This window comes from Bos grunniens, chromosome 23, assembly GCF_055505025.1.
Source record: "Bos grunniens cultivar Pamir isolate PY7600 chromosome 23, Bosgru_T2T1.0, whole genome shotgun sequence".
Lineage (NCBI taxonomy): Eukaryota > Metazoa > Chordata > Mammalia > Artiodactyla > Bovidae > Bos > Bos grunniens.
The window spans coordinates 6354241-6371175 of record NC_141187.1 but is presented as its reverse complement, the minus strand read 5'-3'; the positions used below and the strand labels follow the sequence as shown (position 1 = coordinate 6371175).

General features: G+C 38.1%; 1 protein-coding gene across 1 annotated transcript in view; it reads left to right on the top strand.

Moving 5' to 3' along the window:
• The window catches only part of GFRAL (GDNF family receptor alpha like), a 73902-nt gene extending 68567 nt beyond the window's left edge, over positions 1 to 5335 (top strand). The window contains 4 exon segments of the mRNA XM_086370615.1: positions 1838 to 1933; positions 2061 to 2133; positions 4640 to 4661; positions 4663 to 5335. Coding sequence (XP_086226741.1) covers positions 1838 to 1933; positions 2061 to 2133; positions 4640 to 4661; positions 4663 to 4713 — 242 coding nt within the window. The 3' untranslated portion in view covers positions 4714 to 5335.
• The last annotated feature ends 11600 nt before the right edge of the window (positions 5336 to 16935 follow it).

The window sequence follows — 16935 nt, the reverse complement described above, 5'->3', positions numbered from 1 at the left end:
AAGCAAAATAATGTATGCTTAATATTCCAATTTACTTAAATATAAAATTTAATTGTGATCACTTAGTTCACTAAACATCTGTATGTTTAACTTGATTGAAATTAATTCTTCCCCCAAAACACCACTGTTATTAAAAAAAAATTGAAATAGCTCAATTTTTCCATTCTGAGTTTCTAGTGAATAACAGAATTATTTTATAACCACAAAAGTGAAAAAAAATCAAAAGCTATACTTCTATTGCTTTTACATTCAGAAGAAGTTGATTTTTCACTTCCTAAGAAGGTCAAACTTCCATAAATATGTGATAATCTGATAGGTGAGTTGGGGATTAAAACAATCTTGAGCTAAAAATGTCTTAACAGTTAATGTCTGAACTGTGTGCTCATGTCTTAACTCCTTGAGAATTAGTGTTCAGTGACAAAATTCTCAGGTACGTTTATAGCTCTTATATTAGGCTGCTTCTCCTGCACCCACCCTGATCGTTTTATTACTGCTCTCAAACAGTCTGGTTCCTGTGATTTCTACCAAGTATTCAGGGTGGACCTCACGCCTTGGCTCCAAGGAGCTGGCTCCTGACAGCATCAGTTCTGGTCAGAGTGAAGACTAGATGGGACTGTTGGTTAACATGCCTTCTCTCCTCTCCCACTCAGAGCCTGTTGTCATTGGATACAGTACCCTGTTTACTTGATATACTCACTTCTGCAAAAAAATCTATCCACTCAGACTTCTAGGTCTCAAAATGTGTGAAACATCTGTAACAGAAGATAGCAAACTCTCTCTCAAATGGAGGCTCTACCTCCGTTTCCGTTGTTTTTCTTTTCTTTCTTTCTTTCTTTTTAAGCCTTAAAATCCACCTGAACCATTATCATTAAAGAAATTAATTATTGGTATGTTTGACATATATGTTTGTGTCAACTTGAATCAAAACTAGGGGTGATTTCACTTCAAAGTTATCAACAAAATCCCCTAAACCAGAGCTCAGTTAAGTCCAAATGTCCAAAGCTTGCACCTTCTTGTCTTATGAGTTGTGAAGTGAGGGTGGAATACATTTAGGACAAAATGGACAAGAAGAAGAGGGCTACGGACGGGTCAAGAGGACCCCTGACTCTTTGTGACCCCATGGACTGTAGTCTGCCAGGTTCCTCTGCATGGGATTCTCCAGGCAAGAACACTGGAGTGGGTTGCTATGCCCTTCTCCAAAGGATCTTCCCAACCCAGGGATCGAACCCAAGTCTCTCACATTGCAGGCAGATTCTTTACCATCTGAGCCACCAGGAAAGCCTTTAAGTAAGGCAAACATATGTAAAGCCAATATAAAATGAAGTGGTTCAAAAAGGGAGACAGAATAGGGGAATGAGCAAAACCAGATATTGAAGTGTCTAGGTAGAGAGTTGAGCAGAGTGACTGGTTCAGGGACTCTCCTGAGGGTACTCTAAAAATTCATAAATACAGTGGGTCTTGGGGAAATGTGCACTCGAACAATCACTCTTGTAATGAAGGAATGTTTTTCAGTATCCCAACGTTCAGCCTTAAATTATTGTATTTTTTCCCTAGTCTATGTATAAGGTAAAATGAATTGTATTATAAAATGTAACCATTATTCTAGTAATATTTTTAAAGCAACTTCAATTATGCAGTTATTTGATTAAAGGTGAAAAAGGCTGTTAAAATTGAATAAAAGTGTTCTCCCTTTTACCCAAATCTATCATACCAATATTATATTAAAATAATGTTATTGAAATAAATTGTTGTCTTATAAAGCAAATTACAACCCACGGGATAAAAATAATGCATGACTTTGATATACTTTCACCTCATTTTCATTGTTTTCTTTCAGATTATCCGACCCTGTCTAAGGTGAAAGGCATTGCATTGCAAAAAGGAAAACATGCAAAGGAGATAACTCTCAGTGGATTTCATCCCTCCTTCAATGGTCAGTTAAAAATCCATCCTCTGGTGCTTGCTTCAGAAGCACATATAATAAAAATCCACCCTCTAAAATATCTTTAGTGTTCGTTCTCTCTAAAAATCCAGTACTTTAAAAACATCTTTTATTCTAGGCGAAGTCATCTATGGTGTTGTGTGCGTGACGGCCACCTGTGGGATCCTTCTCCTGCTGATGGTCAAACTGAGGTAAGTGGATGCAGCTCAGAGAGGGAGGCTGTAAGGGCACCAGCCCTGTGGGGCCACACGTCGGAATGGCAGAGCTCAGCAGGGCCGGGGAGCAGTGCTTCTCCCTTAAGACACGGGAATCCTGGGAGGGGTCAATGAGAACGTTACCCTGTCTGCGTATGTAAGGGAAGTGTAATCACACTGACGATTCACGCTGCATTTTATAAACACATATGCATCGTTCTTCCAGTGAAATGGCTCTCAATCTTTTCCCCTGTTTTCCTACAAAATCCAAATTGAACTTTGCTGCATTCCTTACTCAGATCCCTTGCAGGATTAATCTGCTCACATAATGGACCTGTTGCCTATTTCACACACTTTATATTTACCTGAAGATATAGTCTTTAATTTCTTATAAGCTGAGTTTTATTCTTATTTTTGTACACAGTTATTAAGTGAGGTATGAAATGAGGCCTCATCAGGCATCTTTTTAAAAGAACTTATTCCTGTTGCCTGAGTTAATTTACTTTTTCCAAATCTTCTCTTTCTTGGCTGCCTTCACTGTGAATGTGAGACCTTAGGTTAAAGATATATCAATTGTAATGTCTAAATGTCTAGGGTTTAAACATTTTCCACTTATTTAACACTTACAAAGAGATATAAAGTGGTATTCAGTTGCTTATTTTTAATTAAAATAATAATAAAATAATTAATAAGCCATAATAAGTATTTTATATTCAAATATCAATGATGTTCACTTGCTTATTAATGATACCAATGTGTATGAAGTGAAAGTGAAAGTCACTCAGTCGTGTCCAACTCTTTGTGACCCCATGGACTATGCAGTCCATGGAATTCTTCATATATAAAAATATGTATATTTTTGTATAATTTGACTATCATAAATTTTAATGAAAAAATATATATTAAGTGTGTGTACATATGTATATGATATATACATTATATACATGCACCTAAAATATATTTATCAGTAAAATTAAGCCTGAGGGCAGCAGAGGCAGTAGAGGTTTATCTCGTGATTCTCAGAGAACAAGATTCAGTAAACTTGATGATGCTGGCACACCTACGGCTCCTCAGACTCCAAGGATTCCATGACCAGAGAGACCAAGCGCAAGACGGAATGGGGAGGTGTGTGGTAGTAGCAAGGGGTGGGGCACGTGACCAGTGTGTGCCCTATCTACAGGCACTCAAGCTTACTTATTTTTAAATGTAATCCCAGCTAAACATATTTCCCTATTGGATCCAACTCCTCTAACCATTTCATTTGATGCTGACCGATATCAATCCCAAACTGTTTTTCTTCAAGGCCTTAAAAGTTGTATTTGTATGAAAAGATATTCTTGGAGTTCCAAGATACAGTTTAAAGGCCAAAGTATTAGAGTCAATTTCAAGGGGGGAAAATAGCATTTGGAATTTATTAAACTTTCCTTTGTTTGGTTTAGAATATTTGAAAGCATGGTTCAGTTACTGGGCTTGCCTAGATATTCCATCACAGATGACTGATGGAGAGAAGCATAAAAAGCTTTCCAGCTTAGCAAAATCCTTGTAGGTCCTCAATCTTTACTTTTTAGCCATGCACTTAAAGTATAAAGTTCACATCTGCCACCTGGGCCCAGGGATTTTTACAGATTACTCTTGTGTTTCAGGTAAATAAGGCCCATGACTATTCAAAATTTCCTATATATCAGCTGTTGACTTCCCTTTTCTTACCCGCATAGAAAGGCATGTTCCTTCACTGGATGACAATGAGAGTGTTATAGGCAAAAATCTTGAGTTGACTGTAATATGTATTAAAAAACAAATTTCATACTATTATTACTTGTATGATTAACAATATAATAATTATACTATATGATTAATATTATTAATAATAGAGCTTATTGTGTATTATATTATAATATTATAACTATGTTATATCATTATTTTATATCATATTTAGTTATAACTTTCTTTCCATGCAATTTAAAATTGATCCTTACATGGATCTGAAAGATCCGGACCCAGTGTTAAAAAAAGAGAAAAGTAAAAGCCATCATGGAAAGAAGGAATAAAATGAAACAGAAGCATCAGTAACCACAGTACCTATGAAACTCACACTGGAGATCAATAATGCTTTCTTCATGAAAGCGGGCTGCTTACCACTTACCTGATGGGCAAATCTAATCCATGTGAGCACTTGTTTGTATTCAGTAAAGATTTAAGGTTTTTGCATTTGTTTTGTGTTATACGAAATCAAAACAGCTCTAAATCTTCAAAGAATTTTGCAATGAAGCCAATAACTAAAAATTTAAATATGTGAGAAAAAAGACTCTTTATTTTGTTTTTGAAAATGATTTCTTGGAGAACATAGTTAAATGCATGACACTTAGACCTTAGAATATTCTATTTTTTTAAAACTTCACTTTCAAAAATTTTATTATCTTCCTCTTCAGAACCAAAAATATAAGCACAGACACATTTGTAAAATCCTTAAAATGGCATATTGTTGACTTTTGTTTTTGTATAGAACCTTCAGAATATTGAATCAAAACAAGAGATCCTTCATGAACCCAAATACCTGGCACACTCATGATTCATTAAGAGTCGCGGATCATTAACAATCACTTTTGTTAAAGCAAGTCAACAGAATATCCTTTCCATCATCAAAGAAATTGTTAGGGTGGATTTAATGATCCTGGATCATCAAATATGTTCATGTAGGTATAATAATTGGTATGATGTTAGATTTATTTTTTCTTAAGAAAATATTCAAGTATAAATTTACAGTCATATCTATTGTGACACTAGCATAGAATTAAAGAATTATCCTTGAAGCCAACAAAAAATTGTTATTCTAAATTACAGTCTGCATGATTTGTTTAATAGTAAATTTGAGTCCATATAAGAGTAATTGGTTGTGTATCATAATGTAACACTTTATAGTTACAGGTTTTTTTCTGATCAATTTTATAAATGCCTATTAACTTGCCAAAAGGAAAAATGCTAACAAAAAATTCCATATATTTGTTATTTGCATATTCATTTCCAAATCATCAACCAAATCATTAGCATTGACTTTAAGTTTCTAAGTATGCGTGATTGGATGATTTGTTGTAAAAATCAGAAGTTATATTTTTGGATTTTTTAATTTGAATATTTTTGAACTTTTTAACTTGATGTCTTTGTGTCATGTTGAAAAAGATATAAAGCAACCACACTCACTGAAAAAAATCAATGTGCATTTCAATGATATATTTCATTTGTAAATTTAATTTTTTCTATGCTAATTTTTACTGAGCTTCTGCAATATAAAGTAACATGATAATTGTTAATTTCTGTAGTGTTACTATATTGCTATTTTAGGCCTGACTTGACATCTGAATATAATTATGAACAGAAAATTGTGGAAAAGATGTTTGTTAAGTTTTTGATACATATATGCTATTCAACTGTCTACAATCACATTGTTACTCATTGCTAAGAAAAAACATAAGCTTGTTTTATCTGTAGTGACACAGAGGTTCAAATATTCAACAACAGGGACATATATTTAGTGATACATTTACAATTAAAAGTCAAACATTTTCTACCTGCTTGGTAGCATATCTATTGCTGTTCACTATGCTTCAGGTCAAATTGTCTGCTTGCTGCTGCTGCTGCTGCTAAGTCGCTTCAGTCGTGTCCAACTCTGTGCGATCCCATAGACGGAAGCCCACCAGGCTCCCCTGTCCCTGGGATTCTCCAGGCAAGAACTCTGGAGTGGGTTGCCATTTCCTTCTCCAATGCATGAAAGTGAAAAGTGAAAGTGAAGTCGCTCAGTCATGTCTGACTCTGTGTGACCCCATGGACTGTAGCCTACCAGGCTCCTCTGTCCATGGGATTTTCCAAGCAAGAGTACTGGAGTGGGATGCCATTGCCTTCTCTGTCAAATTGTCTACATTCAATTAAATCTGAAATTAACATTTGGCTGTGTTTAGCTGGTTTTTAGCTAGAAAAGCCAGCCTTTATCTTTTCAAACAGGGAAGAATAATATTCAGTGAGTCACAAAACTCCTTCAAAGAGCTCTCCATATTCCAGAGGCTGTTCACTCTCTTAGTTACATAAGAGAAGGTAAATAGTACTTTCCATCTCCCAGTCACTGCCATTTAATGCAGGCTTGCTAAAGCCTGAGAAACAGACTGTTCTCTAGAAAACAGAGGGAACAAATCAAGTTGTTTTTAGAAATATATTTGTGTTGAATAGAGAAGAGTGGGGGATAGAGTGTGAAATAATAACTGAGGGTTAAAAAGATTAAGCAATTTCTTGTAGTCTCACAGTGGTCAACAAAAAAATTAGCAATTGAACACCGATAGAGCAGATTTCAGAATCTTTCATCTTAAATCCTAAGCTCAACTGCCAGTCTCTCATCCCAGCTGTCATTATGCCATTTTTGCACATCAACAACCAGGAAATAGCTGTTTCAAACAATCTTCTCTGAAGTACTGCATTTATCAATTTACATTACTTGTCTAGTAATTAGATGCTTTTACCTGTAATAAATCCCATGGACAGAAGAGCCTGGCAGGCTGTGGTCCATATGGTCACAAAGAGTCTGACATGACTGGAGTGACTTAACACACACAGACACCTGTAATAAAATGCCTTAAGCAAATAGAACATCTCAAGCATCAGTTGATTTCACCATTTAGTGACAACTTCTGGGATTCAAATTTTTCTTTTCCACTATTTTCATAGTCAATGAATGACTGGCACAAATCAAGCTTCATAAGAAGATATGGACATCAGTTCAGTTCAGTCTCTCAGTAGTGTCTGACTCTGCAATCCCATGGACTGCAGCACACCAAGCCTCCCTGTCCATCACCAACTCCCTGAGTTTACTCAAACTCATGTCCATTGAGTCAGTGATGCCATCTAACCATCTTATCCTCTGTCGTCCCCTTCTCCTCCCACCTTCAATCTCTCCCAACATCAGGGTCTTTTCAAATGAGTCACTTCTTCCCATCAGGTGACCAAAGTATTGGAGTTTCAGCTTCAGCATCAGTCATTCCAATGAATATTCAGGATTGATTTCCTTTAGGATTAACTGGTTTGATCTCCTTGCAGTCCAAGGGACTCTCAAGAGTCTTCTCCAACAACACAGTTCAAAAGCATCAGTTCTTTCGTGTTCAACTTTCTTTATAGTCCAACTCTCACATCCATACATGACTAGTGGGAAAAAATCATAGCTTTGACTAAATGGACCTTTGTTGGCAAAGCAATGTCTCTGCTTTTTAATATGCTGTCTGGGTTGGTCATAGCTTTTCTTCCAAGGAGCAAGCATCTTTTAATTTCATAGCTGCAGTCACCATATGCAGTGAATTGGGAGCCAAAAAAAATTAAAATCTTTCAGTGTTTCCATTGTTTCCCCATCTATTTGGCATGTAGTGATAGGACCGGATGCCATGATCTTAGTTTTCTGATGGTTGAGTTTTAAGTCAACCTTTTCACTATCTCCTTTGACTTTCATCACAAGGCTCTTTAGTTCTTCTTTACTTTCTGCCAAGGGTGGTGTCATCTGTATATCTAAAGTTATTGATATTTCTCTCAGCAATCTTGATTCCAGCTTGTGCTTCATCTAGCCTGGTATTTCGCATTGTGTACTCTGCATATAAGTTAAATAAGCAAGGTGACGATACACAGCCTTGTCTTACTCCTTTCCCGATTTGGAACCAGTCTGTTCTTCCATGTCCAGTTGTAACTGTTGCTTCTTGATCTGCATACAGGTTTCTCAGGAGGCAGGTCAGGTATCTGGTATTCCCATCTCTTTAAGAATATTACACAGTTTATTGTGATCCACACAGCCAAAGGCTTTGGTGTAGTCAACAGAGCAGAAGTAGATGTTTTTCTGGAACTCTCTTGCTTTTTTGATGATCCCATGGATGTTGGCAATTTGATCTCTGGTTCCTCTGCCTTTTCTAAATCCATCTTGAACATCTGGAATTTCACGATTCACATACTGTTAAGACCGGGCTTGGAGAATTTTGGGCATTACTTGACTAGTGTGTGAGATAAGTGCTATTGTGTGGTAGTTTGAACATTCTTTGGCATTTACTTTCTTTGGGACTGGAATGAAAACTGACTTTTTCCAGTCCTGTGGCCACTGCTGAGTTTTCCAAATTTGCTGGCATATTGAATGAGGCACTTTCACAGCATCATCTTTTAGGATTTGAAATAGCTCAACTGGAATTCCATCACCTCCACTAGCTTTGTTCCTATGGTGCACTTGACTTCACAGTCTCGGATATCTGACTCTAGGTGAGCTATCATACTATCACGGTTATGTGGTCATGAAGATCTTTTTTGTATAGTTCTGTGTATTCTTGCCACCTCTTCTTAATATCTTCTGCTTCTATTAGATCCATACCATTTCTGCCCTTTATTGTTGCCATCTTTGCATGACATGTTTCCTTGGTATCTCTAATTTTCGTGAAGAAATCTCTATTTTTTTCCTCTATTTCTTTGCGTTGATCACTGGGGAAGGCTTTCTTATATCTCCTTGCTATTCTTTGGAACTCTGTGTTCAAATGGGTATATCTTTCCTTTTTACTGTTACCTTTCACTTATTTTCATAGTTGTTTGCAAGGCCTTCTCAGACAACCATTTTGCCTTTTTGCATTTCTTTTTCTTGCAGATGGTCTTGATCACTGCTTCTTGTACAATTTCACAAACCTCTGTCCATAGTTCTTTAGGCACTGTTTATCAGATCTAATCCCTTGAATCTATTTGTCACTTCCACTGTATAATCGTAAGAGATTTGATTTAGGTCATATCTGAATGGTGTAGTGGTTCTCCCTTCTTTCTTCAATTTAATTCTGAATTTGGCAAAAAAAGAGTTCATTGTCTGAGCCACAGTCAGCTCCCTGTCTTGTTTTTGCTGACTGTATAGAGCTTCTCCATCTTTGGCTGCAAAGAATGTAATCAATATGATTTTGGTATTGACCATCTGGTGATATCCATGTGTAGAGTCATCTCTTGTGTTGTTGGAAGAGGGTGTTTATTATGACCAGCGTGTTCTCTTGGAAAAACTCTGTTAGTCTTTGACATGCTTCATTTTGTACTCCAAGGCCAAATTTGCCTTTTACTCAAGGTATCTCTTGACTTCCTACTTTTGCATTCCAGTCCCCTATAATGAAAAGGACATCTTTTTTTGGGTGTTAGTTCTAGAAGGTCTTGTAGGTCTTCATAGAACTATTCAACTTTAGCCTCTTCAGCATTACTGGTCGGGGCATAGACTTGGATTACTGTGATATTGAATGGTTTGCCTCGGAAAAAAAACAGAGATCATTCTGTCGTTTTTGAGATTGCACCCAAGTACTGCATTTTGGACTCTTTTGTTGACTATGATGGCTACTCCATTTCTTCTAAGGGATTCTTGCCTACAGTAGTAGATATAATGGTCATCTGAGTTAAATTCACCCATTCCAGTCCATTTTAGTTCACTGATTCCTAGAATGTTGATGTTCACTCTTGCCATCTCCTGTTTGACCACTTCCAATTTGCCTTGATTCATGGACCTAACATTCCAGGTTCCTATGCAATATTGCTCTTTACAGCATCGGACTTTACTTCCATCACTGGTCACATCCACCACTGGGCGTTGTTTTTCCTTTGGCTCTATCTCTTCATTCTTTCTGGAGTTATTTACCCACTGATCTCCAGTAGCATATTGGGCACCTACTGACCTGGGGAGTTCATCTTTCATTGTGATATCTTTTTGCCTTCTCACACTGTTCATGGGGTTCTCAAGGCAAGAATACTGAGGTGGTTTGCCATTCCCTTCTCCAGTGGGCCACGTTTTGTCAGAATTCTCCACCATGACCCATCTGTCTTGGGTAGCCCTACTTGTCATGGCTCATAGTTTTATTGAGTTAGACAAGGCTGTGGTCTATGTGATCAGATTGGTTAGTTTTCTGTGATTGTGGTTTTCGTTCTGTCTGCCCACTGATGGATAAGCATAAGAGTCTTATGGAAGCTTCCTGATGGGAGAGACTGATTGAGGGGGAAACTTACATGGACATACAGGAATTTAAATTGCCAGAATTGACTTAGTCTAATAAGAACTGACGCCAAATCATCCAAGGAAAGGATGAATTCCCATGTAAAATCAGAGTTATATTTAGCAAGGATGAAGAGGATAGGAAGCTTGGGTAGGAAGCCAACAGTTTCATTTTTATTTGTTTTTAATTGGAAGATAATTGCTTTGCAATGTTGTGTTGGGTCTGCCATATAACAATGGGGATAAGCCACAAGTACACTTATATCCCGTCCCTCGTGAACCTCCAACTACCTTCTTTATAAATAAATGATGCCTGTCAAGACATCAAAAAAAATAAACCGTATCAGTCTAGGCTTAAATTCTATATTTTACGAGGCTCTTTGGAACTAAAGAGCACAAACTTAAAATAGTGTTTCTCAGTGTGTCAAAGGGTTCAAGTTCTATCAATTCAGAATTTTTTTTCTATTTATTAATGGACACATTTCATATGATAGAAAACAATATTGGTTTTTTTGTGTAGGCAAGAACTTTTCATCTCCAGTAAAACTTTTTCCAGAAAGGTAGAGATCATCCATTCACTGGCAGAGGAAATTTCTGAAGGCTGTGCTTCTGAAAATGAAGAATCCAGTGAGTGATTAGGGAAACGTGACCGCCTGTGTTTCTCCTGGGAGGTGCTCATCAGAGGACTCATCTATGTATTGGGAGCTTCTGCTTCCACAGCACTAGACTGGTTAAATAAATGTCTCCCAGATACTAATATCATGTTCCCAAATATTAATAAAATAAAATATCAGAGGTCCCTGATGCCAAACACGTGCACCATCGGGACCGAAGGATCATGCTTAAAAGGTAAAGGTGAGATACAACCTATGAAGAAAATGCTGGGAAACAAAATTTCCAGAAAGAGGAAATTCAAAAAGAGTAGATGTTTGTTAGGAACAAGCTTCAGAGATACCTATCCTTTTCAGATCATGTCATCAAAATTAGTGTGCAAATAATAAGCATTAGACTAAAAGAGTAGAATTTAAAGATATGTAATAGGAAAACAGAATTTGTTAATGCCCTAATATCTCAATAGTAGAGATCTTCCTCTATTTGAAGATCAGTTTTGAGGGGTGTGGAAGAGCAAAATGGTTGATGGACACATAAAGGTTTCTTTAGCATTTCCATGTTTGTTCTGAACATTGATAGAATGTGGAGGGGGTACAGAAGAGGGGAGTGAGAATAAGGAGTGAGCAGAGCTCAGCACTGTAGGCAGAAATATTGAAATGCACAGGATAGTTCATTGTAAGAATGATAAGGTATATTCCACCCATGATGGTAGTTCTTATTTAAAGCAAACAACTAGATAATAAAGACAAGGAAATATCATTTTATGCATTCATCTGCTTGTCTTACAAATACTGTAAATTTCCTTCATCACAGTTATTAATCCTTGTCCATCTTTTCTTCCTCCTCTCCTGCTGTCTTTTTTTCCCTCTAATTTTTAAAGTCTTATAAAGGCTAGGAACAAGTTTAGGAAGGAGAAATCAGCCGCAGAATACCGTGAAAGGCCTAAGAAATAGGCACTGCCCATAAAAACACTTAGATCCATTCTTTTAGTCATGTATGCACTTCAAATGAAATAACTTACAAAGTAAAATAAATGCATTGCTTATCTCATAACGTGATATCCCCTCACACCTGTTAGAATGGCCATAATCAAAAAGACAAGAAATGAGTGTTGGGGAGGATATGGAAAAATGGGAATCGTTGTGCACCATTGGTGGGAATACAAATTGAGCCACTATGGAAAACAGTGGTTCCTCAAAAACAACAAAAAAAATAGAACTATCATATGACCCAGGAATTCCATTTCTGAGTGTATACCCAAAGGATATGAAACCAGCATCTTGAAAATATATCTGTACCCCCATGTTGATTACAGCATTACCCACAGTAGCCAAGACATGGAAGTAGGCCTAGTGCCCACCTATGGATGGTGGACAAAGAAGATACGCACACGCAGGAATATTATTAAGCCATAAGAAAAGGGGAATCATGTCATTTGCAACAACATGGATGGAACTTGAGGTCATTCTGCTAACTGAAACATCAGACAAAGAAAAACTCTGTATGTTCTCACAGTTATGTGGAATCTGAAAAACAGCTGAACTCACTGAAACAGAGAATAGAGTGGTGGTTTCCAGGGGCTAGAGTCTGGAGGAAATGAAGAGATGCTGGTCAAAGGGACACAGTTCTAGTTATGAGATTAATATATTCTGGGCACATAGTTAACAACATTATATTTTATACTTGGAACTTCATAGGAGAGTAGATGAAAAGAAATGTTAATTATCTGAGGTAACAAAAGTGCTAACTAACCATGCTGTGGCAACCATTTCTCAGTATATAATTGTATCGAATCATAATCATCATCAAACCTCCTAAATTTACCCAATGTTTTATGTCAGTTATACCTCAATAAAGCTAGGGGAAAGTAATTAATCTTGATTTCCAATCATATCCAAACATAGATTCCACAGGTTTGAATCTTTGAATCATTCAGTATGAAAGAAGGGAAAGTAGAGAGAACTCCTGGCAAATAATTTATATTTTTATATAAATATTCAGAAAATTAGTAAGAATATCTGGAAACTGGTTATGGGTCTACCAAATCTATGGACTAAGCATTAAGCCGTGAGAGCATCATTAGTGTGTGTGTCTGATATAATGCATGTAATCCTTGTTTACACAGGCAGCACTTGGAGAAGCTGTCTTTTACCCCTTGCATATCAGCTTATCCACCTTCCTTGAGTGACAGGGAGGCAAATATATACAAAGAATAAAAAATTTTAAATAATATTTTAGGGGTGGAAGAAAACAAATAGTCCCCTTTATCTGTAAGGATACTGTTGTATAAGAGAACATTTTTGTCTTCTGTTGCCCTGAGTATGTTGCTTGGGGATATTCTTTATTATTAAGACTCTAAATTCATGATAGTGGCAGCTCTAATCTTTTAATTGATAACTGACTTCACATAGGAGCATATGAAACAGTTGTAATCTAAACAACTTACAAAACGGCAAAGGATCCAAGCGTTATATTGTTGCCTTACAACATATATGTAACACGTATGTAAAGTGAAAGTCACTCAGTCATGTCCGACTCTTTGCCACCCCTTGGAATTCTCCAGGCCAGAATACTGGAGGGGGTAGCTGTTCCCATCTCCAGAGGAATTTCCTAACCCAGGGATCGAACCCAGGTCTATCCTCATTGCAGGCAGATTCGTTACCAGCTGAGCCACAAGGGAAGCCCAAGAATACTGGAGTGGGGTGAGTAGCCTATCCCTTCTCTGGCAGATCTCCCCAACCCAGGAATCGAACAAGGGTCTCCTGCATTGCAGGCAAATTCTTTACCAACTGAGCTATCAGGGAAGCCCTGATACACACTTGATACATACCTGATACATATCAGTTCAGTCGCTCAGTCATGTCCGACTCTTTGCAACCCCATGAACTGCAGTACGCCAGGCCTCCCTGTCCATCACCAACTCCCGGAGTTCACCCAAACCCATGCCCATTGAGTCAGTGATGCCATCCAACCATCTCATCCTCTGTCATCCCCTTCTCCTCCTGCCCTCAATCTTTCCCAGCATCAGGGTCTTTGCAAATGAGTCAGTTATTCACATCAGGTGACCAAAGTATTGGAGTTTCAGCTTCAGCATCAGTCCTTCCGATGAACACCCAGAACTGATCTCCTTCAGACTGGACTGGTTGGATCTCCTTGCAGTCCAAGGGACTCTCAAGAGTCTTCTCCAACATCACAGTTCAAAAGCATCAATTCTTTGGCGCTCGGCTTTCTTTATAGTCCAACTCTCACATCCATACATGACTACTGGAAAAACCATAGCCTTGACTAGATGACCTTTGTTGACAAAGTAATGTCTCTTCTTTTTAATATGATGACTAGGTTGGTCATAAGTTTCCTTCCAAGGAGTAAACATCTTTTAATACATATCAGGGCTTCTCTAATATCAGGAAACATGTATGTAAAAGTAATGGATATTTATATTTGTCTGGTCTGCTTTCAGAAGCTTTCAGAAGCTTCTGTTCCCTCCCAGGATGGGAAACATCTTTCCAAGAAAGAAACTGAAATACTTATTCAGATGAACTTGGTCCTCTTGGAAAACAAATTGATATTTTAACTTTGAATTCCCAATTGGAGGACATCTCACCTGTCTCTCTCCTCTTCCTTCCCAGGAGGGTAAATTTATGAATGGAGAGCACTCTGAGGCATGTTAAGTGCTGCCTTCGGTGCTTTCTCTGGTCTCCGCTGTGAGGCGCTGTTCTGTCTGGTCTCTGGTACTTTGCGGAGTCTGCAAGGATGACCGGTCCACACTGCTACTTCGGGCACCCTGGTTCCTTGTCAAGGCTTCCAGTTTTAGAGGCTCCCATATATGGTGGTTTTCTTCCTCTAAAGCTGGGCCTCGTCTCGCTCCCTAGAGAGGATCTCCACACCCCAGCCTTCCTCTGGAGAGCCAAAGGGCCAGCCACTCTCTCTGCACACGGCTGTATTATGTGCTGTTTTGTTGAAGGGAACATCAAATCCCTCATTCAGTCATAGCTCCTGTCCCGCGGGAGTTACAGTGGCATAACATTTTGGTAATATGATTAATGCACAGCTTTGTTGACAGGAAAGAAGTGAGGCCTCTTATACTGGGATTTCCCCCAAACTTATATGGGTGTAAGTACTGTTCCTCATTTTTGTCCTGGTCCCAAACCCCCAGGGAAATCCATTATAGATGCTGTGGCGTGGTGACTGAGCGGGGGGAGGGGAGTGGTCAAGAAGCAGACAGGACAAGATGCCAAAACTGAAACTCCTGTCGCTACCTTTTTCTTCCCTCCATCTCTCCAAGGTCACCATCTAAAGTAGACTTTTCTCCCCCCATAGCCTCCATTTCTTTTCCACTATAACTTTTAATGCAGCTTTATGACTCAGATCTGCCAGAATTAGATCATGATAACACAAGGACATTTGTAACATTTAGAAAACACTACTCTCTTCACAAACTCTGGCTTTCAATGTCATTATTCCTTAAAGTGCTTGAAAAGGCTAGACTTTAAGCTCCAGCTGAACAATGACTCCTTTGTTCTAAGGCTCTACCCAGTTTTTTACAGGAGTAATGGATACTTGTTGCTTGGCTTTGGAGCTGTAGAGAACCACGATTCAAGGAAAATGAAAAAAAAAAAGTGATGACTTAAGATATTCCGCTATGTTCCTGTTACAGATATACAATTCAACTAAAACCAGAATTATTAGAGAGGAAACCAGGACAAGGGAAATGGGAGGAAAAGAAATGAGGTGATGAGAAGAAATGAGAAGAGAAAAGAAAAAAAAAAAGCAACAACAAATGCCAGCGGATTTGACAGACTGGCCTTGTTTCCCTCTCATCCCAGTTTTCTGAATTATCTCCCCTTTTGCAGGCAGAAGACCAAAGAGTGCATGGTAAGCAGAGAGAACCCTGGATATAAAACTACTTGAGAGACAGTGTTTGCAGACCGATTCAGATTAGGGCTTTGGAGGTTGTAGCTGCTTCACTATAATTTTATAGGTCATTATAGTTATCTTCGTCAGAAGTCCATCAGAGAAGACCCCAGCAGTTTCCCCATACTGGATTTAATTTGTTGATCAAATGTAATCCTTTTTGTTAAAATCCATGAAGCATATTTGAGATTTCTGACTAGAAATGACTAGAAATCAATTGATTCCACTGAGGAACTGATGTATGTTTATATAACGGACACTGAAACCAGTATCTAAATATATTTGTCTTTTTGATACAGCTGCTAGAAAGTCAGAGTTTCCTTTGCACCTAACAATTAGAAAGTTTCCCTCTGTACAGACTCCTATTATATTTTTATTTTCTAGTGTACATTTGAATTTGCCTCGTTATCTATCTTATTTGTAATCCTACTCCATGTAATAAGTGTCACAAACAGGATAGGCTGGGTTATCCTATAGTAACAAGTAATCAGGATATGTCAGTGGATTATAATGACAAAGGTTTATTTCTTGCTCACACTAAAAGCTCATTACTATGAGCTGTCAAGAAGCTCTGAATTTGTTCTGTTGACTTCACAGAGAGATTTAGGCTGACACAGCCACTTTTCTCTGAACTATTACCAGAGGTGAATTAGAGATTATGACAAAGTACATGTTGGATCTTAAACCTCCATCTAGGATGTGCGTGCACGCATGCTCAGTTATGTCCAACTCTCATGCGACCCTTATGGACTGTAGCTGGCCAGGCTCCTCTGTCCATGGGATTCTCCAGGCTAGAGTTCTGGAGTAGGTTGCCATGCCCTCCTCCAGGGGATCTTCCTGACCCAGACATTGAACCTGGGTCTCTTGCATTGCAAGCAGGTTCTTTACCACTGAGCCACAGCCCATAAAAAGCCTGTAAGGAGCTAATTGATCAATATTATCACCCTGCTGTTAAGAAAATCCAATTTAATGGTAACACAGTTTCCTCCAACTTTGGGGAACCAAAAGCGAACTGGTCAAAGTAGTTGCAGATGAGCTAACAGTCTTCTGACATTGGTAGCTAATTAGCCTGCAGCCTGGGAGCAGTTATCAATAGGTGTTCAGAAAACCAATAAAATGAGGGGTCAACTGGGGTAGCTGAAAATGGTCCAACCAGATTCTCAAAATATGAAAATTATGTACCCGAAGATAAGTTATATGTATGAAAACCAAAGGGAGAATCAAGGTGAAACCTGTTCATTATCTCTGTATTTTTTGAGATG